This window comes from Trachurus japonicus, chromosome 15 (assembly GCF_045865225.1).
Source record: "Trachurus japonicus isolate A0001 chromosome 15, Traja_1.0".
NCBI classification, from domain to species: Eukaryota; Metazoa; Chordata; class Actinopteri; order Carangiformes; family Carangidae; genus Trachurus; species Trachurus japonicus.
Window position 1 is genome coordinate 22330366 of NC_140921.1, and position 27312 is coordinate 22357677.

General features: G+C 42.4%; 1 protein-coding gene across 1 annotated transcript; it reads right to left on the bottom strand.

The window, feature by feature from the left end:
- Positions 1-4554: 4554 nt before the first annotated feature.
- btaf1 (BTAF1 RNA polymerase II, B-TFIID transcription factor-associated) lies at positions 4555-26628 on the bottom strand. Its single transcript, XM_085800537.1, has 38 exons — positions 26138-26628; positions 24911-25034; positions 24605-24719; positions 23898-24041; positions 22504-22694; positions 21376-21509; positions 20988-21123; positions 20811-20879; positions 20418-20507; positions 20238-20333; positions 19660-19836; positions 19268-19408; positions 19026-19150; positions 18488-18608; positions 17701-17805; positions 17354-17503; positions 17079-17221; positions 16750-16924; positions 16397-16600; positions 15464-15884; positions 14435-14619; positions 14194-14350; positions 12501-12610; positions 12189-12390; positions 11877-12025; positions 11486-11638; positions 10916-11037; positions 10193-10360; positions 9939-10016; positions 9719-9848; positions 9464-9605; positions 9237-9367; positions 8773-8892; positions 8318-8470; positions 7897-8108; positions 7224-7383; positions 6676-6846; positions 4555-5695 (listed from the first exon to the last, which is right to left on the bottom strand). The coding sequence occupies exons 1-38, from the start codon at positions 26149-26151 to the stop codon at positions 5546-5548; spliced, it is 5568 nt and encodes a 1855-aa protein (XP_085656663.1). The 5' UTR covers positions 26152-26628; the 3' UTR covers positions 4555-5545.
- Between the last annotated feature and the right edge of the window lie 684 nt (positions 26629-27312).

Consider the following 27312-nt stretch of genomic DNA (forward strand, 5'->3'; position numbering starts at 1 on the left):
GGTTTTAGCAGTTTAGTGGACAATCTGAATGGGATCTTACACCTGTATTGTTCATCCGGCCCCCCCACCCCCAACCCCAACCCCAACCCAACCCTCCTCCCCTCTAATTATTATTTTTTGTTCATTAGTTGTGATTGTCCCGTGCTGCCCCTCCCCCTCCTTAATCGTTTTAGTCGCAAACTGTTTTTTTTTTTTTTTTTTTGGCTTTAGGATGTTTCGATGTTTCTGTTTGTTTCTTGTCCAAGAAAAAAAAAAAACTAACTGAAACTAAGCAGAAGATTTTTTTACTGATAGAAAAACAAACACGAGGCTAACCATGAGTAATAATACGTATCCCTACGAAAGTGAATTCTGGGTGTTTTTGTGACATTTCTTTCCCCACCCAGACAGGTTTTCTATGTTTGTTCCTTCTCTATGATCGATATTTGTTATGCACTACTCTTTGTATCTGAACAGTTTTCGACAGTCAGCAGTTGTTTTTGTTAAAAGACGATAAAAAGACGACAAAGCGTGCTTTCTGACTGACAAGATCTTTTGCAATACCTCAATTTTGAAATATATTAGGAGAGAAACTGATATTTTCTAAGTAAGTTTATTCAGATGAAAAAATATATATTAATTTAATTCTTCGAGAGAAATGATTTAACAGATGGTTGATTTTTTTTTTTTTTTTTTTTTTTAATTTTTATCATGCTTATTTCTTTTATTTTAAGAATTTATTTTTTTGAAAAAGACAACCGAAGGAGCTAGAGCTTTATAACTAATATAATGATGTAGTTAGTGAGAGTACAGTCTACTTTATTACAGTGGAGGTGAGGCTGAGTGTCCCATTGGTCAAATTGGACGAAAACATCAAGAGAAGAAACAAAATATCAGGTGCTCAGAAAGAAAACTGAACATATTTCCCACGTTTTTTGTATATTTATAATCAATCATTTACTATGCTGACCAGAGTTGTGAAAGAGATCTTCTGTTCATTATTTTTTTAAGAGAAGTTTTTTATGTTTCCTAACAGTATGTGCTCCCTTTTGTTTTGTAAAAAAAATAATAAAAAAAAGCAACGTGACCCTGATTTGTTAGCCTGACATTGCTGGGAGAAAAAAAAAACAAAAACAAAACAAACAAACTGAGTGAGAGTTGAGAGTCGGCGGCGAACAGCTGGAGGTAGAGAGACGAGAATGTTCTTTTTAACACAAAACAGACACAAGTGTTTTCACCTGTAACTTGACCGAGAGCCCCCAAGGTGCATCAATTGACTGGTGGCCTTCTATTCACGCAAGACTTGAATTATAGTCCCATTTTTTAAGGCTAAGAACCTTGACTCTTTGTTGTAATGTGCAATACTGTTTGTACTGTTTGTAGAAAAGAAGAAAACAAGAAAAAGAGGCATAAATCTTTATTGCAGAATTATTTTCATTGCGAGCATTGTGATTCACTAAAATCATTTTCTACTGTGTATTTACCTACTCTACCTGCTAGTACCTTCCAGTAGTAATGTAGCCTTTGTACTGAGAAATTTTCATTATTTTTAGAAAGTTTTGCTAAAAAAGAAAAGAATTTAAACATATTTACATATTTTCATTTTTATTTCATATTTTTTTCTTTACAGACTTATTTCTCAACCATTAATAGTTATTTCTGGGGGAGACTTTCATATCTGGTCAATGTCATTAATATTATTTTGTATTTTTACTTGGAATAAATTAATTTTATGATGCTAATTCTTTAAAAGTTTATTTTTTTCGTTTGTTCACTTTTTTCATTTTTTTGAAGCTGAGAAAAAAAAACAACAACTTTGTAATATTGTTACTAAAGTGTCTCGATTCTTGAACTGCTAAGCTTTATGTGTTAACTCGCTGATGTTGCTTACATTAGTGTGAAGAAGAAAAAAAACTACTCACAAACAACAGGTTGGTGGTTGGTGATGTTAAAGTGATTCGCGATGTAAACAAATGAATGGGCAATAAAATAAAAATGGCAGAATGGAGCATACATGCAGTATGTTGTGATGTAATTGTGGAAGCTGGATGACACCACTGGCCGTTTACATTGCTTCTGCTACTCCAGTACTACTATAACTTCAACTACTACTACTATTACTACTATTACTATTACCACTCGCTCTACTACAATAACTCATCCTCACTTTGTGCAGTGGAGAGCAAAACTTGTCACATGTGAAATATTGCAACAGCACCTGGTAGACAAACAGCCATGTCACACACGTCCTCCTCTTTCCAGTTGACTCGGTCCCTGCAGAGTGCACCAGTGTGATTGTAACTAGGTATGAATGTAAATACGGAGATGCACAGTTTGGGGAGAGCATGTATGGTTTTTTTTATTATGCCCAGTAGGAAATGGTATGACGTTTTTTTTTTCTTTTCTTTTTTATTCAAATATTTCTTGTTTGTGTTACTGCTGAAAGTCCCCCTTCCTGATCTTCGGCCTTTGGAAACCTTGGGAAACATGTTTATGTGCCACTGCTCACACTTTCTGCACTGAGGTGCTCAAAGGCTTTTTTTAAAAAAAATTCATATTTACTTATGCAATATTAATTTGGGGACAGAAATCACATTTCCCATCCTCTATTATTCTCGCTCCAAGTTAGATAAATTGATCAATACCACTGTCAATACCAGTTTGATTTGTATGAAGCTACTGTAGCAGCAAGTTAGCTAGGGATAGAAGAAGGGGTAACAGCAAACCTGGCTCGGTCTGTTTAGAGGAATGCAAAATGTAATGTATAATATATGGTTTCATATTTCAGCTTTTGTAGAGTCAAGCTACATTTAAATGTTGATTGAGCTTCAGGTTGGCTGTTTCCTGTCTGGCTAAGCTAACTTCACTCATTCAACTCCCACTAAGACAGGAAATAAACATATTTCCCAAAATAAGGGCACCGTTTCTCAACCCGTGGCTGAAGGTCTCTTCCTCTGACCGTCTTCACCTGAAAGACTCATGTGACAATGTTGTGTCTACCACTTTATAAACCAAGTCCCACACTTCTCTCTCTCTCTCCCAGGGCTCAGTATTATCATCATCATCATTATCATTATTCACCACCACACAGAGAGTGTTTATCTGTCTCCTGGCCTTTTCTTTCAACTTGTTTTTCTTTCACTTAACAAAAGAATTTATACCTGAACTATAAAAACAAAGTGTATGTGCAAATGAAAAAAAGATTGATTTGGATGATGGCAACCATTTTATATATTCCTCTCTATATACGTATGTATTTCATGTAACTAGACTTGGATAGTAAACTGTATATTCACTTCTGCTTCATGGGCTTTCTCTGGGTAGGTAAACACTGTAGGTCTCGTCATGTTGTGATCTCAAAAAAGATGAAAAAAAGATTGGTAATGTGCTTTTTTTGTCTCTGTTTTACAAACATCCTGCTACTTTTTTGAATTTCCTTTTTTAAAATGAAGGCATCTGTGCTTTTATTTTCTAGGTTTTTATTTCCTGACTTGAACACTGGTTCTATCTTGGCGAGGCTTTTGAGACTGTTGACTTAGACCTATGGTTGTCTGAACTTTTTTGCAGTATAACTGTGATTTGGAAACATGGAGCTCGATGCTGCTAATGCTTACTACTGCTTCAGAGTTTGTAGTTCCCACCTTAATTTTTCCTTTTTCTGTACTAATAAGCAAATCTTATTAAACGTAGTTGTATGACGCTGTGAAACCTTGTGGTCTTTTGCATGGCAACCTTTTCCCATCTCTATCCGCCCTGTGCACCAGAGAGCAGCTGACCAGTAGCCTACTAACTCTGCATCACAGCCCTGCCAACTTAACATATTCATCCATTCATGTGTCCTGTGTGAACAGTGGATTCAGTCTGTGGACTGATGAAGTGTCCATCATGAATGTTCATTAAGGAGTTCTTCCAGAGCTTTCACCAAATAACACAAGCTTAGCAGAGAAACTACTATATCTCAGTATTTTATTTTGAAAGTCTGTCTAAAAAAAAACTTCAGATATTAAATTCAAGTGTCTTGTATCAAGAATCTACTATTTTAACTGATTAAATTGCTCACAGGAGATGCAGAAATTCACACCTGACTTCAAGGTGAAAAGTCACATGATGCAAATTAATTCCATCTCACTTTCTGAATTTGTATATTGATAGTTTAACTTACACATTTAGATGTGATTAAATTCCAATATGCTACATTTTGCAGTGATTATATCACTCGGTTCATTATACAAGGTTTTTGCTTGTAAAATTCCAGTCATTTTCCTGAGCGTTTTAAAGACTTCTGATTAATGCTGGCTTAAAAGTTGAAATATATGGATCAGTCTTGATCCTGGAAACAGGCAGATGAAACAAACTCACCAAGGATCAACTTTGTATCTCCACTTTGAACCGTCTGCTGCATCCTTCCCGACCCGCAGTGGGTGGCTGTGATGGAACAGAAGCGGTCCGACCTTAATATGTTCCCCTGTGTTGAGAGCTTCACTGACATTTTAAACAGCGTTTGTATTCTTGGATGTGCAACCAAACCACGCCATCTACTGGTCATCGCCAGAAACATACAAAAAAAATCAGATGTAGTTCAAAGGTCTGTAGAATTTATTACAATTCCACGATCATAAACAAAAAGCAGCAATTACAGAAATATGTACAAGTCTATTATTCTTTTTTTAAAATACTTGTGACAGGTTTCAGGTACCAGTTTCAACTTGGCCCCATGTTCAGTCTCTGTAATGCTGCTTCAAGTGCAGTGCTTTTTCCCAGGCCTTTGTTTTCCCGCTGGACACCACAAAGATCTATTCTCCACCAAAAGCCTCTCAATGGCCACAGGTCATGTGGGCAGATTCTCCTGAAGGGGGTAAAAACTAGCGCCACCTGGAGGATGGGGGGGGGGGGGTCGGGGGGGTTGTGTTGTTGAGCACTAACAGTCACCAGTGAGATATAAAAAGCCAGAGCACTGATGACATCCTGTGGTTTTCTCCAGCGGGGCCCGGCGCTCTCGCCCCGTTTTCCCTTTGTCATACAAAAACATGTTTGTATCCATCAGTCGGAGGCGTTGACAGGCGTGTCTGGTACAGCAGTGCTTTAAGACTCTGTGATGGGGAAGGAGGGAGGAGGGGGGGGGGGGGCAGATAAGAGCGACGTCCAACTGGGTGTTGGTGTGTGAAGCTGTGTATACTTTGGCAGTGCAACATGAGAGCAGGCAGTGTGCTGTGAGGACAACTACAATTATGACACAGAGCACATCACCACCATCATGACCATACTTTGTTAGTATCCTTGACATGGGTGGGTTTGAAGGAGGAATTATGGGATGCGTGGCAACATTCAGAAACATCTGCAGAGAGTGTTTTAATGCTGTTGCGACAGACCTGTTGATTGTGGAGCACTAAAATAGTTTTAGTTCTTATTTTAGTTATTGCTTTGGGACTTACTGCACTGTAACTAACAGCTATGAGTGACTGTGTAGTTTAGCCTGTGTAAGGTGTTGGGGGTGGGGGGTGGGGGAGGGTCTCCTCAGGTTCTGACCAGGACCTGCTTGGCCAGCACGTGGAGGCAGTGCGGGGCGTTACTGCAGCGAGTGCATGAAGCTGTCCAGGTTGTACTCGGTGTCGTACTGCTGCTGGTCCCACAGCTCTCCCAGGCCGTCCAGCACCGACTTCATCGAGGCCTTCCCTGAGGTCGACGCCGTCTGCTCACCCTTCTCGCCTCTGTCACCCTGAAACACATGTAGACACCAGGGAGTTCAGTCGAACGGGCATGAAGAGCTGTGGGTGTGTGTGTCATTTACAGGGGAATCGCAGAAACCTTCTGTTAGATGAAAACAGTAAAACTCTACCAGGGCTTTTACTCTCAACTGTGTCGTTTGCTCTGTCTCAACCTGCTGCAGGAAACCCTGACCTCATTTACGCCCCTTTTCCACTACACAGTTACAGCTCTACTCGGCTCCACTCGCCTCGGTTTAGGTCCTTTTCCATTACAGCCGAGTATGTCATAGTTCCTCCTCAACGTGGGCAGGGTCGTCATATCACGGTGGCTATCGTCGCATCATCTCGCTCTCTTTTTTCGATCATCTCGTCAGCTCTAAACTCACTCGTCTGCACCTCGATTACAGACCACAGCATGGTTTTCCACAGCAGTCATTTAATTCATTTAAAAGAAGAATAATAATGATCAGTAAAGATCAGTGGACGCTGTTGCGTTTTTAAAATTAGCGGGTTTGATTCTTGTGTCGGTCATCGCGCTCGCGACTCTTCCAGTTACGGCGCTCCGGCCATTCAGTGGAAGGCAGTCGGTTGACATCACATTTTAGTATCGCCTCGACTTGCTTGGACCCTGGGCTGAGAAGTACCAGGTACCAGGTACTAGGCGTTAGTGGAAAAGCAAACGAAAAAAACGTGTAGAGCCGTGGCGAGTTGAGCCGAGTTGCGCTAGGGGAAAAGACCTGTATCAACCCCATGAACCACATTAAATGTGTAATGATAACCAATCATTGGACCTTTATGCTAATATTAATCTGGTTTTCCTTTTCCAGACAGCGCATGTTAGCACAGAGTGGACCCTAAACAAATTGTGGGGTTCACTTGCCCTCAGACTTTTGAAGCCCACAGTTTTTATATACTGAATGTCAAATAATGCATGAATGACTTCCTGCACAGTGACAACACGGTGAGGTGATGTGTCCGGTCGGTGCCTCACCTTGTCCAGAGTGAAGAGGTTGAGGAGCTGGTCTGTGCCCATGCTCTGCAGGCTCGTGTTCTCTTGGCTGATGATTGTGTTGGCGATGCTCATCTTGAATTTCTGCAGACCCATTATCTTCTCCTCCAGCGTGCCTCGTGTGATCAGCCTGTACACGTTCACCACCCGTTTCTGCACAGACACAAACACAATGCCGAGTGTTAGCGGCAGCGATGAGACGTGCAGCACAGCCTGGCTCCCTGTGTCCGTTTCATTTCAGCTCGTTGTGCATCACTGGTTTCAGACAGAGCAGTAATGTCATACAATCTAAGGCTGTTTAGAGGCTGTATTGAATTATGTATGAAGGAAACAATGATGAACAAGTAACTTCCTTCTCTGGTAGAATCACCTCGGGTTCACTGTCAACTTAATGCAATATTAGTACAGAACAAATGATCCAGATGCAGTTGAGATACCCGGGCTGGGACAGAGCACACAGCGTTTACATTGTGTTGTTCATATGTGTGTCCTGTGAGCTGCTGTACACTGTGCGTAGTCTAAACCAGTACCTGTCCTATCCTATGGGCACGGTCCATGGCCTGCAGGTCCCTCATGGGGTTCCAGTCGTGTTCCACAAACACAACAGTGTCTGCTCCCGTCAGGTTCAGACCCAGACCACCAACATGGGTGGTCAGCAGCAGCACGTCAATGGAGGGGTCATTGTTAAACCTGAGAGAGACAAAGTCAATGGAAAAGGATCAGATTTTAGTGGAAACCGACACATACAGTTACAGGCAGCGACCTTGACCTCTGACCTGAAACTCAAATTTGTTAAAGAGGAACCATGAAGGATTTTTACCTCAACTATGCTACATTTTGGAGTAATTGTGATGGTTTAATAAATGACATGCAAGTTGCTACAGGGAGAATGGAGGCTTTCTGACTTCCATCTAGCATCTCTTGCTAGGTGGAAGGCTACTGGCTGAAAAACAACTTCCATAAGCCGTAATCTCGTGTTTATGACAGATAAGACACCACAAATATAGACATCGTAATGCATATCTGATAAATAACGTTATGTACCGCTCTATTGATTGCCTTCTCTCCAGCTTTGTTGTAAACAAATGCACATGGCCAGGAGGAGGGTTGGCAAAACAGAGGAAAAGCAACCAGACTTGCATAGTTCCCCTTTAAATTCTGTATAATAAAAAAGGAAAGAGGTTTTTAAATGGATCCCCAGACCTGGAGACGATGGAGTGGCGCAGGCCGGCCTGCACGCTGCCGTCCAGCCTCAGGTAGGTGACAGAAGGCAGTTTAGGCTTCAGCAGGTCGTGCTCCACGATGTCCAGCATGCTCTTCAGCTGACAGAAAATGAGCACACGATGCTGGGCCACCACGGCCTCGGTGCCGCCCTCCGATCCTCCGCCTCCACCAAGACCACAGTCCAACAGCAACTGGAAGGCAAAGAAATTGAGGTTCATTAATGCACAGACAACGTTTCTACTGCTCTCCAGTAGAATGTGTGTTCAGCCATAGTTTTCCTTTTAACCACAAATCACGTTCAACATTGCTGTGAACCATATTCCAAACTGTGGCTCACACACACAAGTAGCAGCGTTGTGGTGTAGCTGCTGAGAAAAAAACAGGACATTCAGCACTTTACCTGTTTGAGAGCGGAGAGTTTGGGTGCATGCTGAATGTCCCGCAGGCTGGAGTTTTGACTCGCCAGCTGCTCACTGACACGTTTGTACTCTGGATGCTGTGCAGTCAACACCAAGCTCGGGTGGTTACACAGTTTCCGCAGGTACTGCAGAGCCTGACAGAAGGTATGAGAAGGAGACGTGACGTTAGTATCAACAAATAACACTTTGACTCTGAATCACTCCACAGCTGCTCCAAGTTTTTCCCTTAATCAAAATGTATTTCTAAGAGAACACTACACTTGCATGATCTCTTGAGATGTTACTTGAGTTTTTGACCTCTAGTAACACTATGAAGCATTTTTTCATTAGTGGGTCAGTGTTTTTGTTTGTCTTGAACACAAAGAAAGGAGAAGAGAAATGCATTCAACCACGAGGACATACTCCAGAGAACCGCAGAACTCAAAAAGATGTGCACCTGGAAGACGTGGCCTGTGGCCTTCAGTTTGGGCTTTTCCTCCTCTTCTGTAGCCGTGGAGATGCTGTCGTCTACACTGGCCTTGGCTCTGGACTTGGCAAAGTCTTCATACAGCTGAACCTGTGGTTAGTAAGGGCAGAACAGGTTGTTATAACCATTATCCAGCTGTAGTACCTGTGGAAAATAGTCACACTGCTTGCAAAGTTAAATTATCTGAGCATTTATCTCATTTACAATCCATTAAACGTCCAAGGAGGCCTTCAGCTAGACTTCAATATAATTATCTGCTGCAGCTCAATAAAAGGAAACAGACAGTATAATTACATCCAACAGCAGAAAAAATGCAAAGCTGAGGCACTCAGACAAGAGGTAAAATACGCAGGTCCTTTCAATGTTAATAGTGAGGGAGCAGCTGTTGCCTTGGAATTGACCATCAGGTTTGAGTAATTAGGGGCCGTAAATACCTGTAGAGGACTCAGGTTGCAGTAATAGTCCTGAATGATTTTAGGAGGAAGGTCCTGGAGGACATCCTCCTTCATCCTCCTCAACAGGAAGGGCAGCACCTGCCGATGTAGGGCTTCCATCGCCAGGACACCTAGAGGGACAAAACCAATACTACAGTTAGTATCCTCAGCCTCTATGGTAGAAATGAGAGGTTAGTCAAGGTAATAATAGACAAGAGCTGACAGACCTGCCTCCTGTTCCCTTGAGGAACTTTTGGCGTCGCGGCTGGCGAGGATCGGTTTACCATAGCGGGCAGCAAACTGCCGCTCTGTTCCAAGGAAGCCCGGCATGAGGAAGTCAAACAATGACCAGAGCTCTAAGACGTTGTTCTACAGATAGACAGCAAGAAAAGATATTTGCGATGTAAGTGGTGTATACATATGAGGCAAAATCAACAGCTCCAAGAGGGCAATTTTAACTGCGGGCAAAGATGGCGTCTCACCTGAATCGGTGTTCCTGACAAGATGACTCGGAAGTTGGCAGCCAACTGTTTAATAGCTTTGGAAAGTTTGGTTTTCCCATTCTTGATAACGTGACCCTCATCAAGAATACAGTAGTTGAATTTGATATTTCTGAAAAAAACAGAAGAGACAGTTTTACATCAGGACACCTTCACCTCAAACTCAAAAACAAACTTTCATTATCACTGGAAAAGTACTCACCTAAAAAAGTCGATGTCATTTCGTACAACATCGTAAGAGGCTACAACAAGATTGTGTTTTTTCACTTGGTGTTGCAATCTGAAAAAGTAAATATTTGTTCAGCTTCATCAACACATTTAGGAATACATACAGTCTGCACACAAATTACAACTCTATATCCAAATATTTATCATAATAATTGACCAATTATGCAAATAAAAGCACGACAGTCATTATCTTGCTCTAATTCATAAAGCAATCTGACTAATCCTTACCGCATCCGCTCTGTAGGAGGCCCAGTGTAGTGCAGTGGGTTGAGGTATTCTTTGCTGCAGAACTTGCTCACCTCGTCCACCCAGTGGCCAGTCAGTGTGGGGGGACAGACCACCAGAGAGGGCATGGGGCTGCAGTCTGCAGCCTTCGTCTTGGCGTATTCCTGAGCCCTGAACAGATGCCACAGATGCATCAGTACATGACAGTTCAAACAGAGGGATAAAAATGTGACCAAACCTGAAACAAACTGCTGATATTTAAATGGTCTGACAGGACGGGATGTGGCATTCAAGTCAGCACTGAACAGCACCTTATACAACAATTTATCTTAATGGCGACATTTAACATGATGTTTTATGAACATGTACGGAACATGTATATTTTAAATGAGAAAATTTGATTGGGTTAGGTTAATTCAACTTTTTTTTTTCAACAATGGATCAAATTCAGTAATACATGTATGATTCACAAAAATCTCATATAGGATCCATTTCTTTTCTTTCAAATTAGTGGGAGAAAAATAATCTGTGGTCCAATTCTGTGATTTAGAAATAGCAGTGGCAATAGGAGTATCGATATTAGACACATAGAGCAGCATAAATGATGAAACATATTTTTTTTGTTCAACCCTAAGTGTTCTAAACAAGAAACAGCGATGTGAGAGATTCAATATAGATCGTCAGGTGACAGGAGCAGAGTCCTGACGGTACCAGTGCTGTTTGTACCTGAGGTAGTGATCTCCTGCCAGAATGCAGATGGATTGCAGCGTCTTGCCAAGGCCCATGTCGTCACACAGGATCCCATGGAGCTTGTATTTGTTAAGGAAGGACAGCCAGTTCACTCCGTCCTACAAGATGAAACAAAGACTTCTCTCCTGAGTCGGTTCAGGTTCAGTTGTCGAGGACCTGGCAGTGGTGGTGTGCCGGTCCACCAGTAGCAACAATGTCTGAATCTTTGAAGCAGGATCTCTGCACTGCTCTAATAAAGAAGAGTGATGGCTGGTCTGAGCAGAGCTGCAGGCGACCAACACTTCTAACTTATCTTCATTTGACACGTTTACATTTACTGCGCCATTAAAACAATGTTATTGGCATCTCTGTTGACTACTTCATCAGCCTGCAGCATTGAAAACAAAACTTAATTCCTGAAACTGACAGATAAACATTAAGTCTTGAGGTGAAGAGACACAAAACACTCAACTGCTCCAGATTTGTTTTGTTTTTTTAGAACACATGTTATTTCTTCCTTTCCTGCTGGAGGAGGGTGATACAATGAACCCAGAGAACTGCACACACCTGTTGGTACTTCCTGAGCTCTGCCTTGATGGGCACGGGGATCTTGTAGTTCTCCAGTTTTCTGCCATCTAACAGCTGCTCCAGGAAGTGGCGTTCTCTGGCTTTCTGGCGGATGAGGTCGGCAGACATGGCTGGAGGGTCTGGTATGCCCGCCTGGTAGAGAGGAGGAAGAACTATTACCCATTCTGGATTCCTAATGTAAACATTAATATTATTAATAATACACCATGTTAGAGGAACAATTTATAGCATACGCTCATGCAACATTAGAATTGGCATTGTACCAGAAATACTTCATTGTAACAAAACTGTGCCCATATTGAATTGAACTGTAAATCTCAGTTGGGACCTTGTAAATGAGAATTAAATGGATCTTCTTCAGAGCTCCTACCTCTAGTGGCAGCAGTCTGATGAGTGTAGCAAAACACTGTGTTGCCATGAAGCGAATGCTATCACTGGGGTCGCTCATACGGCCCAGAACTGGTACAACCAGCAGCACAATGTAGGGTATGATGTCCACATCCAGCTGCTCCATCACACCTGATGAGATGTTGGTCAAGGAAAGTCTTACGCTGAAATTATACAGCAACAATTCCTGGTTCCCTAATTGGCTTGACCCTAGCAATTGATTAATCAACTCATATTGTTGTAGATGCCAGGCATGAAAATGAAGTTAAATTATGTGCCGCTGTGTGAAGGATACAGGCTAAAGCCTCGATGGCTCCTTCCTGTTTGGTGCAGTCATCAATAGCAGCTAGCCAGGGGAGTACGCACTCAAGGAAACTGTTCATGGTCTCCAGCATGGCGATCTTACTCAACACGCCCACACAGCGAGCTGCCATGTGGCGCACCGCTGTGTACGGGTGCTGCAGGCAGGTGAACAGATGTGGTAGGTGCTCCATTAGCTGCAGTGTCACAAAGAGAGGAGAGGCGTTTGATCGAGGGTCACTCAAGACTTAACGTTCAAGTAGCTGTCCAAGAAGATGACGGATCAGTGCAGGTGCCTTAGTCTTACCAAAGGTTTGAGTTCAGCTGCCATGGCCCCTGCCATGACCTCCAGAACCTGGAGAGAGTTGACCAGTTCCTGAGCTGCAGTGTCGCCCCTCTCCAGCTGGGCCTGCCTATCTAGAACACACAAGAGACACACACACTGATTCAGCTGGACTCAGTCGAACCAAGTACAGACTACAATCACACTGAGTATTTGGACAATCTCAGCTTTGATTTGAGCGAGTTGATGTTGATAGAGAAGATCATGTTGCAGCTCTTTTAAGACCTCCCATATTATAAGAATGCTGTGGGCAGACATGTTTCCTAAAATCAATAGAGCAAGTCATGACCAGAGATCCATAGAAAAACACAGACTAAGCTCCAGTTCAGTAAACATACAGAGAAAACTGGTAGGGATGTAAAATGTATGGGCTGATGAAACAAAACAAAACAAAAAATCAACATCCACCAGAGAGATGGACAGAGGACAGTGTGTTGGGGGCTGCTTTATCCACATGGATCTTTCGATATCGATATAAATCTCACCAAATTAAAGCTGAGACTTGATCTTAAATGCAGAGCCTGGAAAACATTATAAATGTGCAACTGTCCAAATACCTTATGTTCTGGACTGTATACAGTATCCACATCAGTAAACAAATTGGAGATTATCTTGGGGAAGTGAGGTGAACTGAATTGACATACAGATAAAATATATCATCAATACTGATCAGAGACACCTCCACTTCCATCCAGTTGGGATTCAAATACAGCCGACGTAAACGATCCGAGACAATTACAGGCTTAAACTGTATTTCGAACCTCTATTGTATCGGTTGGCACAAAATTGACTAGCCAATCATAGTTTATTTGAACACTAAAGGGATAGTTCACTCAAGAGAAGTTTCAGAGTCCTCCGTGCCTTCTCTGAGTTACAGCGGGGCTCGGCGCAGCACTGCATGTCCATATGACGGTTGCGAACGGAGGTCACTTTTCTTTGTCCAAAAAGACACACCAAAAACCATCCAAATACCTCCATAGTGCTAATGTCCCTCTTGTATTGAAGCCCCAACATGAGAAATTGTTCCAAAAAAAAAAAAAAAGTCTATATTATAAGTTTGTTTGTAGCGGAAGCTCCCAGTGTTGCTCTGCCGGAATCTCGCACAATTTGCGGAGCCGTGAACTGGGTGTCAATGCAAATCCCGCGAGATTTGCACAGACACAGGCAAAGCAGTGAACTGAGACACTGGGAGCTTCCGCTACAAACAAGCTTAGTAGATAGACTCCTTTAATTTTTTTTTCGGAACAATTTCTCATGTTGGGGCTTCAATACAAGAGGGACATTACAGACGAGCACTATGGAGGTATTTGGATGTTTTTTGGTGTGTCTTTTTGGATGAAGAAAAGTGAGCCCCATTTGCTACCGTCATATGGCAGTGCAGTGCTGCGCCGAGCCCCCCTGTAACTCAGAGAAGGCACGGAGGACTCGGAAACTTCTCCCAGCCCTTAGTCGACATGAGGGTGAGTAGATAATGAGTGAAATTTCAATTTTGAGTGAACTATCCCTTTAATGGAAGAATATGAGACTTTTTGCACAACACACTAGAAACAGTAGAGCCACAGGGTGAAATTTGGCAGAAATAGTTTTTTCGATTGTGAAACATTCCTGCTGCTTCTCTCTGTCGAAGAATCAAATCTGATTATCACAATCAGCATACCAATGCACTGATTTGCAGTCACCACTGTCCTCAGCGGCCCCACTGTGTTCTCCCAGAGGTATGGCAGGGACTTGGTGAGGTCTGCGCCAAAGTGCCTGGCAACAGTTGTCACGGAGAACTCTGCCCCTCTTCTCTGAATGAGAAATGGCTTCTTGCTCTAGAAAGAAAAAGAGAGGAGTTAAACAACATGTAAACACACAGCTAAATGTGTAATCATTGTTTTTCAGGAACCCCTTTGTACCTCATCATTATCAGTGCTGATGGTGCTGCCCGGAGGAAGCTCTGTGGAGGGGGTCTTCGGGGCTTTAGGGGCTGGCCCCCTCTTACTAGTGATTGCGAATGCTGCCCTTTGGTGACGGTACAGTGTAATGATACCACGGGTTTTGTTGACCATGTGTTGCATGCCGTCTTTCTCTAACCCACCACCTAGGAGAACCAGACAGAGAGAGAAACATGGTCAGTAGCATGCAAACACTTCTTATGTGTGAAACATAGAGTATCTAGGGGGGCTGCTGTTCTTTTCACATGCAGAGCTCCAAAGCCACCACATGGAGTTTTTAAGTCACGGGATAGTTCAACATTTTGGCAAATTGGCCCATTGCCATAATCCCTATAGTCATAGCAGCTGGTTCGTTACCTTCAATTGTCGATGCAAGATATATTTAGAACGGCGGAACAGAGCTGCTCAGAGGCTAATGGAATTTCTTGGTTTCCCTCATCAAATACACAATCCAACAACTCCAAAACGCTCTTGTGGACAAGTTGTGACCTGCACATTCACCACGCTATGAGATAATAACGGAACGTTACAAGACAGAGTTGTTTTAGAGGCAAATTCATGCAAAACCGCTGATGCACGTTCCTGGGGCAGTTTTTCAGCAAGCAGTCTCTGCATTTGCCTCGAAAACGACTCTTGTAACGTTCCATTATTATCTCATAGCGTGGTGAATGTGCAGGTCACAACTTGTCCATGAGAGCGTTTTGGAGTTGTTGGATTACGTATTTGATGAGTTTGTTGAGGGAAACCAAGAAATCCCATTAGCCTCTGTAGCGTAACTCTGAGCAGCTCGCGGCTCTGCTCCGCGGTTCTACAGATAGCTTGTACTGACAAATAAAGGTAACAAACCTACTGCTATGACTATAGGGATTATAGCAATGGGCCAATTTGCCAAAATGTTGAACTATCCCTTTAAGGGATATCAGTGTAATGGTCAATTCTGCTGTTATATTTTTATTTATTAATTTCACTCAAAGCCACAGCAGCTCTTACCTTTGGCGTTCTCCTGAGTGGGGGGTACGGGGCAGGCGGACGAGGGTGTGACCGACGAGTCCACGCAGGCTGAGGCACAGAGGTTTTTGATGATCTTGGGGTTGGGGCACGGCGAGCGGCCAGCACACTGCTGCAGCAACTTGGCTATAAAAGATGCAGCGTATCCCTGAATCAGGCTGTTCTCCTCTCGCTTGATGGACTCCATCAGCGGCCTGACCAGCGGGTTGAGCTTGTCAGGAAGCACTTGCAGGTTGATCACCGCGCAGGCTGTGAACATGTGGACGCGCAGATGCAACTGCTGCCATTCTGTGTTGGTCTCCATCACCGTTGACTGAGCCTGCTGTCGTTTGCTGTCCAGTGCCTGCCACTGTTTAGACATCCCATTCAGACTTGCTGTTGACTCTGTAAAGATGGTGGTTACCTAGGGAACAAGTTGAGAGGAGAAGCCGAGTGACTGGAATGGAAACAATATGCCGCAGAGTGCAACATCCATTAACCTCTGGAGCTACGGCGCATCCGCTGGCTACGGAACCGTTAATACCGAAGCTGTCGGGTCGGGAAATAAGAACATTGATGCAAATTACAGTGGGACAAAATGGAAAACTTGTCATTATAATAGCATCCACATGCTATGGTGGCTTAATGTGATGAGAAAACTTGTTTCATATAGTTACAGTGGAAAGTCTGTTCCATGTGATTATATGAACATTTTCCATATTCTTTCAATTCATTTTTTAATAAAATAATTACAACCACTAAGACACCACTATTTGGTTTGAGGAGCTATGATGAATCTGAAGATATGACATATGGTGTCTGTGGGTTCACATCACATATGATTCCATTTACCAAATTTCTATCCAGTTCGGGATCTCAGTGGGCAACGACAAACTTAAGTGCTATGTGTATGTGTACATGTGTGGAGTGACTTACCAGCTCATTGGCTTGGTCAATGGTGAAAACGCTACAATTGAGGCGGTCTTGAAGGTCTATGTTAGAGTCCGCTAGCAGTGCAATAAGTTGCTTGCACTCATTCTGCATGCGTGTGAAGGGGATGGCAATCTCATCATAGTACAGCTGCTCAGACAGAATGCCCAGAAGACGAGGCTGCACCATGGTTGACACTACCTGACAATCCTGAGAGAGAAAAATTGGAAAAGGGTAAACAAAGGACACTTGTATCCTCCAAATGCCTGATTCTGATGTGCTCATATTAAATCCAAAAAAGTGTCAAAAACAACTTCTGAGTCCACAATAAACAAAAACTCAGTGCTCGAGCTTTTCACCTTCTGCAGTGCAGCCCACTCACAAAGCACCAGAGCCACAGCTATGCGCTGCAGGGCAGATTTGGAGTTGAGGTGGAAGAGCAACAGTTGGCCTAGAGACTCGGCTGGTCGAATCTCCTGAGACGCAGCATTGAGCTGAGGGTCACAGATACACCTACACAGCGCTCCGAGCAATCTGGATAACAGAGACAAGAAGGGAGCAAGGGGAACAGCATCACAGACTGTTTACATCTTTATCAACACTTTATCGAGCTATTTAAATTGAGAGTCACAAGATCAAATGCCAGAACTTTTTTTCCCCTTCTTCTGATGCAACAACTAAAACTTACTTGGCACACATGAGGCGAGCTCGCATCACCACATAGTCCCTCGTTGCCGCGTCGTCTGTCACCGTCTCTGCACCTGCTATATATTCCTGAACCGTTTCCTTCACCTGATTGGTCCCTTGACGTGCTTTTGCACCAGCCTTATCCTGTTGCATCAGAACATTTATTATCACACAATTCACAGGGACTAAACATGATGATTTATTATAAATGTCTCTTTTCGGAAGCATCTTATTGTCATCACTAAATTAATATGTGTGTGAAGAAAAGGGTGTAACCTTGGAGCGAGCTTTCACTTCTAGCAGCATGTTCAGGTCTATAGGAATGTGTGAGGCCTGCATCATGAGACACAGCCAGGCCCCCATCCATGGACAGCTGGCTGCTACCACATACTGATGCGGGGCCTGAGATAGCAGCTCCATCCACACCTGTACACAAGGACACACATTCACAAAACACTAAATTTTAAAAGGTCATTGATGTAGAAGAATTTAAAAATGAGACTTGTCCAATTGGGAAAAGTGGAGTGGCCTGCCAGACATTTTTTTTACACCGTAGTTATTATCTAGATAAACTTATCAGTTTTTCTCTCAGATGAAATCATAATGCGGGTAATGCAACAAACCTTCTGGATCAGTTCCAGGATTTCTTCATTGCTCTCCAGTATGCAGGACTGGAAGATGTGGCGGAGCATATCTTGTAAGATCGGGTTGATCCACAGTGCACAGCTCTGAAGAACAGAGAGCATAAGCCACATTCAAACTTTGCACTAAATGCAAAACTGGATAAAGATATAGTATTTTGATGTAGATAAAAAATCATTTACACATTTTCTATGGCCCATTAAGATATAAGATATTAACCAGCAGTCACTTCAGAGATGCTGCTCTCTACCACAGAAATCCTGATTTTTTTCACCGATGTCTGACAAAAGTCTCTGTACAAATTGTAACGCAGAGAGGGTTGTGTCTTGCTCACTCGGCATTACTGGTCAGGTGACTCTTCTATGGGTGTGAGCGGATTCTGGGGTCTGTCCAAAAAGTTGATAGATTTGCCACTTGATGCTTTTTAAAAGGGTTTGAGAACTCGATAAATAAGACTGTCATCCTCTTTGCTCATCCGCAGACTGAATGCAAGCAGCTCACTGCACTGTTAGCCAATACACATGTCAACATTCAAGTGATAAATGTGACAATTTGGGAAAAAAAACAAAACACTGCTTGCTTTAACATGTCAGCTGATCAATGGTGCAAGTTAATGACTCAGCCACAAGGCATTCACCTGGTCTGTATTTATAGGACTAGCTTGCTGTTACAGTACAGCAAAACATGTGAACACTGGTCATTGGGAAGATAAATGAGCTAGTTTTAAATACTTTGTAAAATAATACATTACATGAATGTCAAGTTTACCTGGTCAGCTTTAGACAGCAGAGTGAAAAGGGTTTCCAGTGCTGCACTCCTCACTGATGATATAGTGTGTCTCAAGAAAGGCCAAACTCGAGGGACCAGGACTGTTAATGACTGCTGCATGCTGGGGTGGATAAGACAGAGCATCAATATAAATACACAGAGTAAATGAGAGCTTTGTTTGATTTATTTTATTACATAAAAGCACACAGTTAGACTAATGGGTGACTTTTCAATAATTTCTTCTATTTTTCAGGGAATTTCATTTGTTTAAATCAACACCTGTTTATGGTTAAGAAAAAAAAAAAGAAAAACATTAACTGCTACCAACTACTATTACTATATAACTACTAAGAGTTACATACCCATAACTTAACTGATAACTTGGGAAATTACCACCTAGCTAACTAATATTATGATATTTACAATTGTCAGGGAGCTGGCAGTTCCCCTCAAGAGTAACACACATTTCTTGGAGTCATTATTCAAGAAATCACCAAGTATTATTTTGAGATTTATTATACAAGCTTTGGAGACTGACCTGCACTGTCGGACTTGTGGATAGGTGAGCAGTGATGACAGCAATGTCATGATGCTGTTGGTAGAAGCAGTGAGGTCGTCCAAGTCTAAAAGAGCGTCCCAGAGTGTGTTCACTATAAAGGGTACCTGAGAGACAGAATTTCACAACTCAATTAAGACCGACGGGAACAACTTCGTGAAGCTGGCACACTACAACGGAGTCTGATAATACAGTTGTTAAGAGCACTTGTTTGCTTCCCTGACCTTATTCGGTAGTAGTTGCACCAGGCCTTCCACCACAGGGATGAGGGATGCGGCTGCCACGGCTCTCACGTCATCATCTAGGTCTTGTAGGCCCACAGTGATGGCAGGGAGCACGCGGGGCAGTAAGATGGAGATTAGGTCCTGAGGAACAGAATGGAAGATGTATGAAGATCACAGATGCATGGCTGATGGATCTCAAAGAACTGCCGCTACAGTGACATCTCTCCACAAGGAGCATGTGTGCCTCCAGATGGAAAACAAAAGCTTTTTGTCCTACCAGCACACTTTGTATTCTTTGCATCAATAACTATATGGTGTTCAAATCAAATACAGTGTAAAACCCTGCTATGCTTATTTTATGACTCATCATGTACACATAGAACAGGTGGTACCTGTCGGACAGCCAAGGCATATTTGATCCCTAGCAGGCCTCCATGACGGACTTCCCACTGGTCCTCTTTAAGCAGATTCAGCAGGACATCTACCGTCATGGAAACACCATTTTCATTCATGTGGCGAAGAGCCACGCCAAGCGTCTGTGCACACGTCTCTCTGACAGGAGCCACCACCTGGCAAGGGAGAGAGATAAGGCAGAAATTAATTGGATCATAAAAATTTCGCTGGAAAAACCCAATAAAACATATTTGGCAGATATTTGGCAGATGCTAGTTAAGTAGGCCAGTCAGCAAACATTCATATGCCACATGGTGCTGTTTGATAGCTCCTCACAGTGTGATACAGTCATCATCCTAAGTCTCAGTGGAGAGTTTTGTGTTACCTCTTTTTTCACCTCTTACATGCGACAAGTGATAGAAACTTGAGGATATTACAAGAACAATTACATATTACCTCATTACATGTCATCAACTTATCTCATTTCCCTTCGTAATAATTACACAGTCGGTCAGTAACTTTCCTTCAAAACATCCTGTTTAGTTGTCCAACAACAAAAAAAAGAAAAACAACCAACCTCATCAGAAACAAAATCCCCAAAACGGTCCAGAGCGAAGACGCAGAGCAATCGGATGACGAGGTCCTCTATCCACTCCTGATGCTGCCGCACCATCTAAAACAAAACATTGTACATCTCGCGTCATGATAACGTTCTCATCGAGATGTTGAAAAACCTGATGAAAAGGTTAATAAATACCTGCTCTACAGTGCTTCCTACTAACTTCCCACCACCAGCCCCATGGGACTTAAGGATTTCTCGAAGACCTGTACCAGCGCCATGGCGAATCTGCAAACAACCACATACAACACAATATAATTTGTGTACATCTATTTTGCAGGAGTTATACTAAAATGTGTCAAAAATTCTTCAAAGACAATTCTTAACATTTGGGTATTAGTGAATCTTCCAGAACTGTATGTGTATTACATATCAATAGACATGTATATGTATGTGTGTAAAAAGGCCCAATCAATCAGTTTGGAAGTGATAGGTCTCTGCCCTATTTTTATTTTCCAGTGTTTACAGTTCCATCATATATTGTTCCTTTGCCTCAGTCAAGTTTCACATCAATACTTTTTTTTTTTTTACCTCCCATGAAGGATTGAAGAGGTCATTGCAAAGCTCCTCACAGAAGCTCTCCAGAGGCCACTCATGTATCTAAAGACAACACAGTAGAACATAAATTACACCTACACATTATACATTTTCCACTGTTTTCAAGTTACTAAAGTTGTGGAGAACTTGATATGAACAAGTTGGTCTCACCTCTTCTAAAAGATGGACTTTGGAGTTATCTGGAACGTTGTCGATTAAGACTTTATGCTCCGTTGCCGGTTGGTCAATAACCACATTGGTGGTTTTCCTTCGTTTCTCTTCAGGTTCTCCCTCAAAACTGTCGTTACTAAAACACACAGAGTAAATCATTTTATTATCAGAACTAATCAAATTTACATATTGAAAGCTCTGTTGAAAGCTCTGTTCCGTCTAAAGCTTGATGACAGCACATCTAGCTGTACATAAAGAGACAAAGATTGATCCATATGAACAAATAGCAGTACAGTCATCTCTACCTAGTTGTGTCTCAGCAGAGAACTAGATGATAACATCCTGCAACCATAGTTAACATGCAGCCGCACCGTGTGTATGATCGTACCTCTTTTCATTTGGATCCACATCTCTGGATCGTTGTTTTGCCACTAGTTTAGCCATCCTCTTGGCCTTATTCTTCTGGCGACTGCTCATGCCTGGCCGGAACTCTGAGTCTATCAACTCAGCAGCGTGAATGGGCTGAAAACAAAACAGCAGATTTGATGATACACGAGTGGACGTATACGAAATTCAAATGCATCATAATACACAACAGTAAAGAAAGAATCATTGGACTAAATTCATTAAACTTAAACATATCATGAATCTCTTAGTGGCGCATACTGCTTCAAGTAAGTATAAACCTCCCTATGCAGAGCAGCAGAGACTCTTATAGAACAACTGCATTCCCGCTGCCTACTCATGCACAAGTCATCTTATTGTTTTATACTGTCCAGGACTTTTTGCAGGCACAGACTGTCTATTCATGAGGCCCTATACTGCTGGTTCCACAGCAGCTACCTGCCCCACACTGAAGTTTAGAGGATTATCATTTGTGACATATTTGACAGAGTACATACCAAAGAGGCAGAAGTATTAGTGTTCACTGTAGTGTATTATTACACTGACAAAACATACAGAGCAATTCATAACGTGTCACAGCCCTCACCAGTAAAAGGCACACAGACTAAAACTGGATACACAAAAGCAACCAGGTTTGAATTACCACAGTCTGGGAAAAACTGATTCACCAAACCCACTGTCAAGTCAGAGAAAAGATGACACAATCAGGATTACAACAATAAGGCTTTTTGAAGAGCAATCCTGTTCAGACAAGACCCAGTTCTCCAAAGCGAGTGGTGTACATTAACAAAAAGTTACGTTTTTGCCTACGCACTTCTAAAGGTCAACAGCAACAGCCTGTGGGTTTTATCCTACCTTTCTGGTCTTTACCTACTACTGTAGTTGGCCAGATAAACTGATTAAAGCCTTGAATCAACATCTCACTGCACAAAATATTCAACTGCTCAGACAAACAGCGACAGAGTGTCCTCTTCCTGCTCCAACCTCTGACTAACACCAACCATTTCTGCGCTTAAATGTCCATTTGAGGCTACAGCTTGCACCAAAAGACACACTGTGCATGCTCAAAGAAGCTGCCGAGTCAGAGCTAGGAGTTTAAAATGTGACCCACTACATGGTTGCGGGAGCTGGATCCGGCTGCGGTTTTGCTTCCGTGAGCTCTGGATTGACAGGTATAGTCAAGGTCCTCGTCATTGAACAGCTCCTCTGTGTCCATCCCAATAGCTGCGCCCATGTCCAATCCCAACTTCTTCTGAAGAAGTTTCCGCTGGCGAGCCAGGCGCTCCTTGGGGTCCATCTCAGCTAAAAGACAGGAAGTCAGGGGGAATACAATTTAGAAAGTTTGGAATGAAATGGAGGAAGAATATACTGTATCAGTGTGAGGAACATTATTTTAAACTGTGTGTGTGTGTGTGTGTGGGGGGGGGGGGGTTGTTATTTTGTAGCTAAATGCACGTAGGTGGCAAAATGATTAAAGCTAGTGCTACAAATAAAATACAGGAACAGTATCATAAATATCCGCCAAAGTCACCTGGAAGATGCTAAATTTAGTAAACTTCAACAGAGCAGGGCACCTTGAATGAGCAGTGTAATCAGTTCACAGAGAAAAACATCTGCTGGTACAACAAGAGAATGCAGAGAAAGACGAACTGACAAAAAGTTCAAATTCAAATGACCATCCCAAGATAAGGATGAGCAGATTTCCTCATACAAATTATATTCAAAGTCATGACTACATAGTCCAGCTGGTTTAGGGCATGGGTACTAAATCCCCACCACTAAACACCGCACCACTGATGTTATCGCCCCTACTCTTCATAATGGAGAAATTAAGATAATAGATTTCCTCTTTAATATTGACACGGAAAGGTTACCTTATACAATTTAAACCAGCAACCTAATTAAGAGATTAGTCTATGATGCATTTCCACTATTTCTACACACACATACCTTAGTGATAAGGCCAGAGAGAATTAAACATTCAAAAGTGTAGTAACATTCCCTGAAGTTGATACCGACTATGATGTTGCCATTAGTGCAACAAGTCTTTTGCATGTCTGGGCAGAGACAGTAGCAACCTGTCCAAACATCAAGTAAAAGTCCCTTATGCATACATACTTATTACACACAACAACAAGAAACAGTTTCAACTGTTTAACTTGTCGTTCACCTGTCCTTGCTCCACATATCATGTATGCTAGAAGCCTAGAGCACATGGGTTAATGATTAAAAAGTAATTATTGGGGTGGATTTAGTTATTTAGGGTCTGCAGGGAAATTATTGTGGTGAAAAAATACATCTAAAGAAATTTTTTTATGATTATGTCTGTTTAACGCTGCAGTGGTCCCGTCTGTTTATTAGCATGTTTTGCTACATTTTGTGTGTAGTGATGGAGATTAGTTGGAAAAGTCATGACAGAATCCACTTTAAACCCTGAGCTTCAATCTGTCCTTTATGTTTTTCTTGTCTGTGTAAAAGTGTGACAGTGTGGTTGTTACTACAAACCAGTTTTGTCATCCTGCAGCTCAAACTCTGCCCCAGCAGATCCTAGTAGCGAGGCTCCATGCTTAAGTAGGCGGGAAATGTCAAAGTGGTAAAAGCTTAACCGGTCACAGGAGGAGTCCTCCGGTGATAAGTCTTCACAAGACTCTATAGGAAACAAACAAGAATGTCTCATCACTGTACATTCATCCATCTGACAACTTAATGATTCTGAGGCCACTTCAACACTAATGCAGATACATCTGGCAGCACATCTTGTGTCTCCAGCTTGGCCTTTCATCTGGATCAATTTTGAACTATAGAATGGTACAGACCAGAGTTGGCAATTGTGGAGTCATGTCATCTCCACGCCATGTATTTGTTCTGCTCATGCACTAAACCAGCTGAGTCCAATCAGCACAGCTCTTCAGTCAGGAAGGTGAGCTAATTAGTGAATGCACCTGGTTCAGTGACTGAGCAGAACAAATACATGGCATGGCATGGAGATGACTTGATGACTCCACAATTCCCATCTCTGGCACAGACAATTGAAATTGCATGCATTATGTAGCCAAACCCTGAAAACACACAGTGCTCTGAACCTTCACATAAACAGTGATACTTCAGGGAAAAGACTACAAATATTTCATACAAACATCTACTGTACATGCTGACTGATGTGCCATGTGTTTACCAGGGTCGCCAAAGTTCGTGTCAGAAAGGGAGCTCACCTTCTTTAGGTCTGGGTGCTGGGTCCCACTCGGGAATATTCTTCACTATGGCCTCTACAGCTTGGCCTGCTGCTATACGAGTGTCCCAGTTGGGACTCCTTAGGTAGGTCAACACCTTGTAATTGAAAGCATATAGATTCAAGTTACCGCACATAAAACTTAGACTGAAACTCTGTGACTTATAACGAAAAAGAAAGTATGTTTTTCCCTTTGTCTCCCATTTCATTTGCCTACAGGGACAGTCAAATATACAGTGAATGACACAGGCTGCTGAGAAACTGTTAGGAAAGAGGATGAAACACACACCTTTGATAGGAGGTTATTGAGTTCATGAGGATGGAGTTTGACCACTTCTCCAAGCTGCTGGGCTGCTGCTTTCCTGGTTACTGGTGTTGTTCCGGTATCAAGCAGGATAAACAGACGATCAAGTCTAAAGACAAGTTGCAAAAAAAACAAACATAGCACAAGGTCAACAGAAGTGTTACAGAGGATGCACAGCACACAGCATCACGCCATCAACTTCCTTGTTCCTCTTCTCTAATTCTCGATACTGTACAGTACAAAGACCATGACTAAAGTTTGAACCTAGTCAGAAAAACAGATTAGATTTGTTTAGCATTAATATAATTTGTAGAATTGAAAAGTAAAAACAAAAAAGAAACAAACTGTAACAGGTTGTTCCAAATGCTCGAAATCCAACACGTGAATGCATATGTAAACCCTCATATATAATTAACTGTTTGGCTTTGCACCAAGGTAACCTGTTTAATGACCCTGGTCTTCCACTGAGGTCATTAGCAGTCTATTAATAAAGTGGAGTGGATTAGGGATGTACAGGGTGTGACCCTAGGTACCACTAATACATAAGATGAACTGCAGTTCAACCCACTTCGCTATGCAAAAGACCACTGAGACCACGTGGAGCTATGACAACAATCAAAACGCAAAACACCATCTGAGGCCACGTGAAGAAGAAGAAGAAGAAAAAAATACAGTAGCCAGACACAACACTGTTGCATTTTATAATGACGCTAAGTTATCTGCAACTGTGTAAGCATCACTGGCAGGATGCAAACTTGCAACTTCACAAACTGCCGGGTTTAGATTTACATCAAGTCAGACGTGTTCCCGTTTCTCTTATCAAATGTCCTGAACACAGCTAATCAGTGATGGTATGTCATGTTTGCAGACTGACTAGCTTCCCTGACTCAACTTCCGAGTGAAAGTAGTAGTTAGCCGGTGTTTAAAGCCAGAGCATCATTACATTTAAACTGGCACTTCGCACCTGCAGCGAGCACAAGCACCAGACTGAGCTCAGTCCGTCTCGGCCTGCAGACTCAGAGCTCGGTACTGACTAAGTTGCAGGGTCTCGTCGGTCTGTTGGCCCGCAGGCTGCCGTTAGTCAGCCGCCGTCGCCATGCCATTTCTTTGCCAAATCCAAAGCTAGCAGGTATTAGCAGGTCAGCTAGCTGATTGTTAATGAAAGTCGGCAGGCTGAACCGGGTTGGTGAAAACCCCTTAGTGCAAACTTACCTCGATACAGCCATGGCCTAAAGATTTATGGCCTTTTAAACTCCCCGCATTCAACAGGCAGCCGGCAATGTGAGGTTGTTTCCCCCCTCCTCTCTCTCTCCGCCGTTTAACGTTTCCAATGCGACAGACAACAGTAGATGAAGTCATCAGCTAGTTAGCAGCTACCGCTAACTAGCCGAGGCCCAGGCTGCTGCTTGTGGCCACCGCGACTGTGTGTCCGCCGAGGAGAGCGACTTCACCACCGATACATGGCTTCAAAGTTGTCCCCTCTTGTCTCTTCGGTATCTTCTCCCATAAAATATCGACAAGTACCGTACGCACATCAATGTATAGCTCGAGCTACCCTTCAGAACTCTTCGCGGATAAATGTTTTAACCTTATAAGATGTAAAGAGTTATTTAGTTGCACGCTGAGGGCGACCCAGAAGACTGTTTTTATATGAGGAGCCATCTTGCATTTATTCCTTCCTCCATAGCAGGCGGACGCTGATTGGCTGGAAGCACTGGGGAGAACCAATCAGAAAGCACGTTAAAAGAGGAAACGAGTGGAGAGAGAAAAAAAAAACCGAAAAGGGATAGTTTTTTCCCCCCACATTGATTTTAGATACATTATTACACATAACGCAACTCTAGTTTATATTTATTTAAAAAACAGTCACGAAAATCTTAATTTAACTATCTTGAATGTAAATATATGCCTCTATAAGTCAGATATCATTAATTCATGCTGTCTGAATTATAATACTGGGGCCTATACTGTATATAAATAAATAGCCCAAGCTTTAATTGTTTCTCCATTTATTTTTGACCATATTTACATTGCTCACAGATATTCTTGCAGTTGGTTGAAGTCTGAGCTGGCCATGGTCCTGAAAACTCAAAGGTTTTTCACCCATTTATAGGCTTGAGTTAAGATGGCAAAGAATGATGTTGAAGAAAACAACACAAGCGGTATTCAGCAAAGATCAATGAAGCTTAGGGTTTCATATACAGTAACTGCTGTTTTGGTAGTGTTTAAGCAAGATTATCCCACACAGACAGTGAATTCAGTGGACAACAGTTAGCGTTGCTGTATTTTACAGTTCCTGGATTTGTTGTAGCTATGCAAGTAGCCTAAAATATATTGGCAATTTGAATGTTGTAACAGAATACCCAATGCAAATGTTTGACTTTTCT

Excerpts from the sequence above, each read along its gene's own strand:
- btaf1 (XM_085800537.1), bottom strand. Across the intron at positions 16,925-17,078 it reads GCTCGCCTCATGTGTGCCAA|ATTGCTCGGAGCGCTGTGTA; the intron begins GTAAGTTTTAGT and ends TCTGTTATCCAG. Across the intron at positions 10,017-10,192 it reads CCTCCTACAGAGCGGATGCG|ATTGCAACACCAAGTGAAAA; the intron begins GTAAGGATTAGT and ends TTACTTTTTCAG.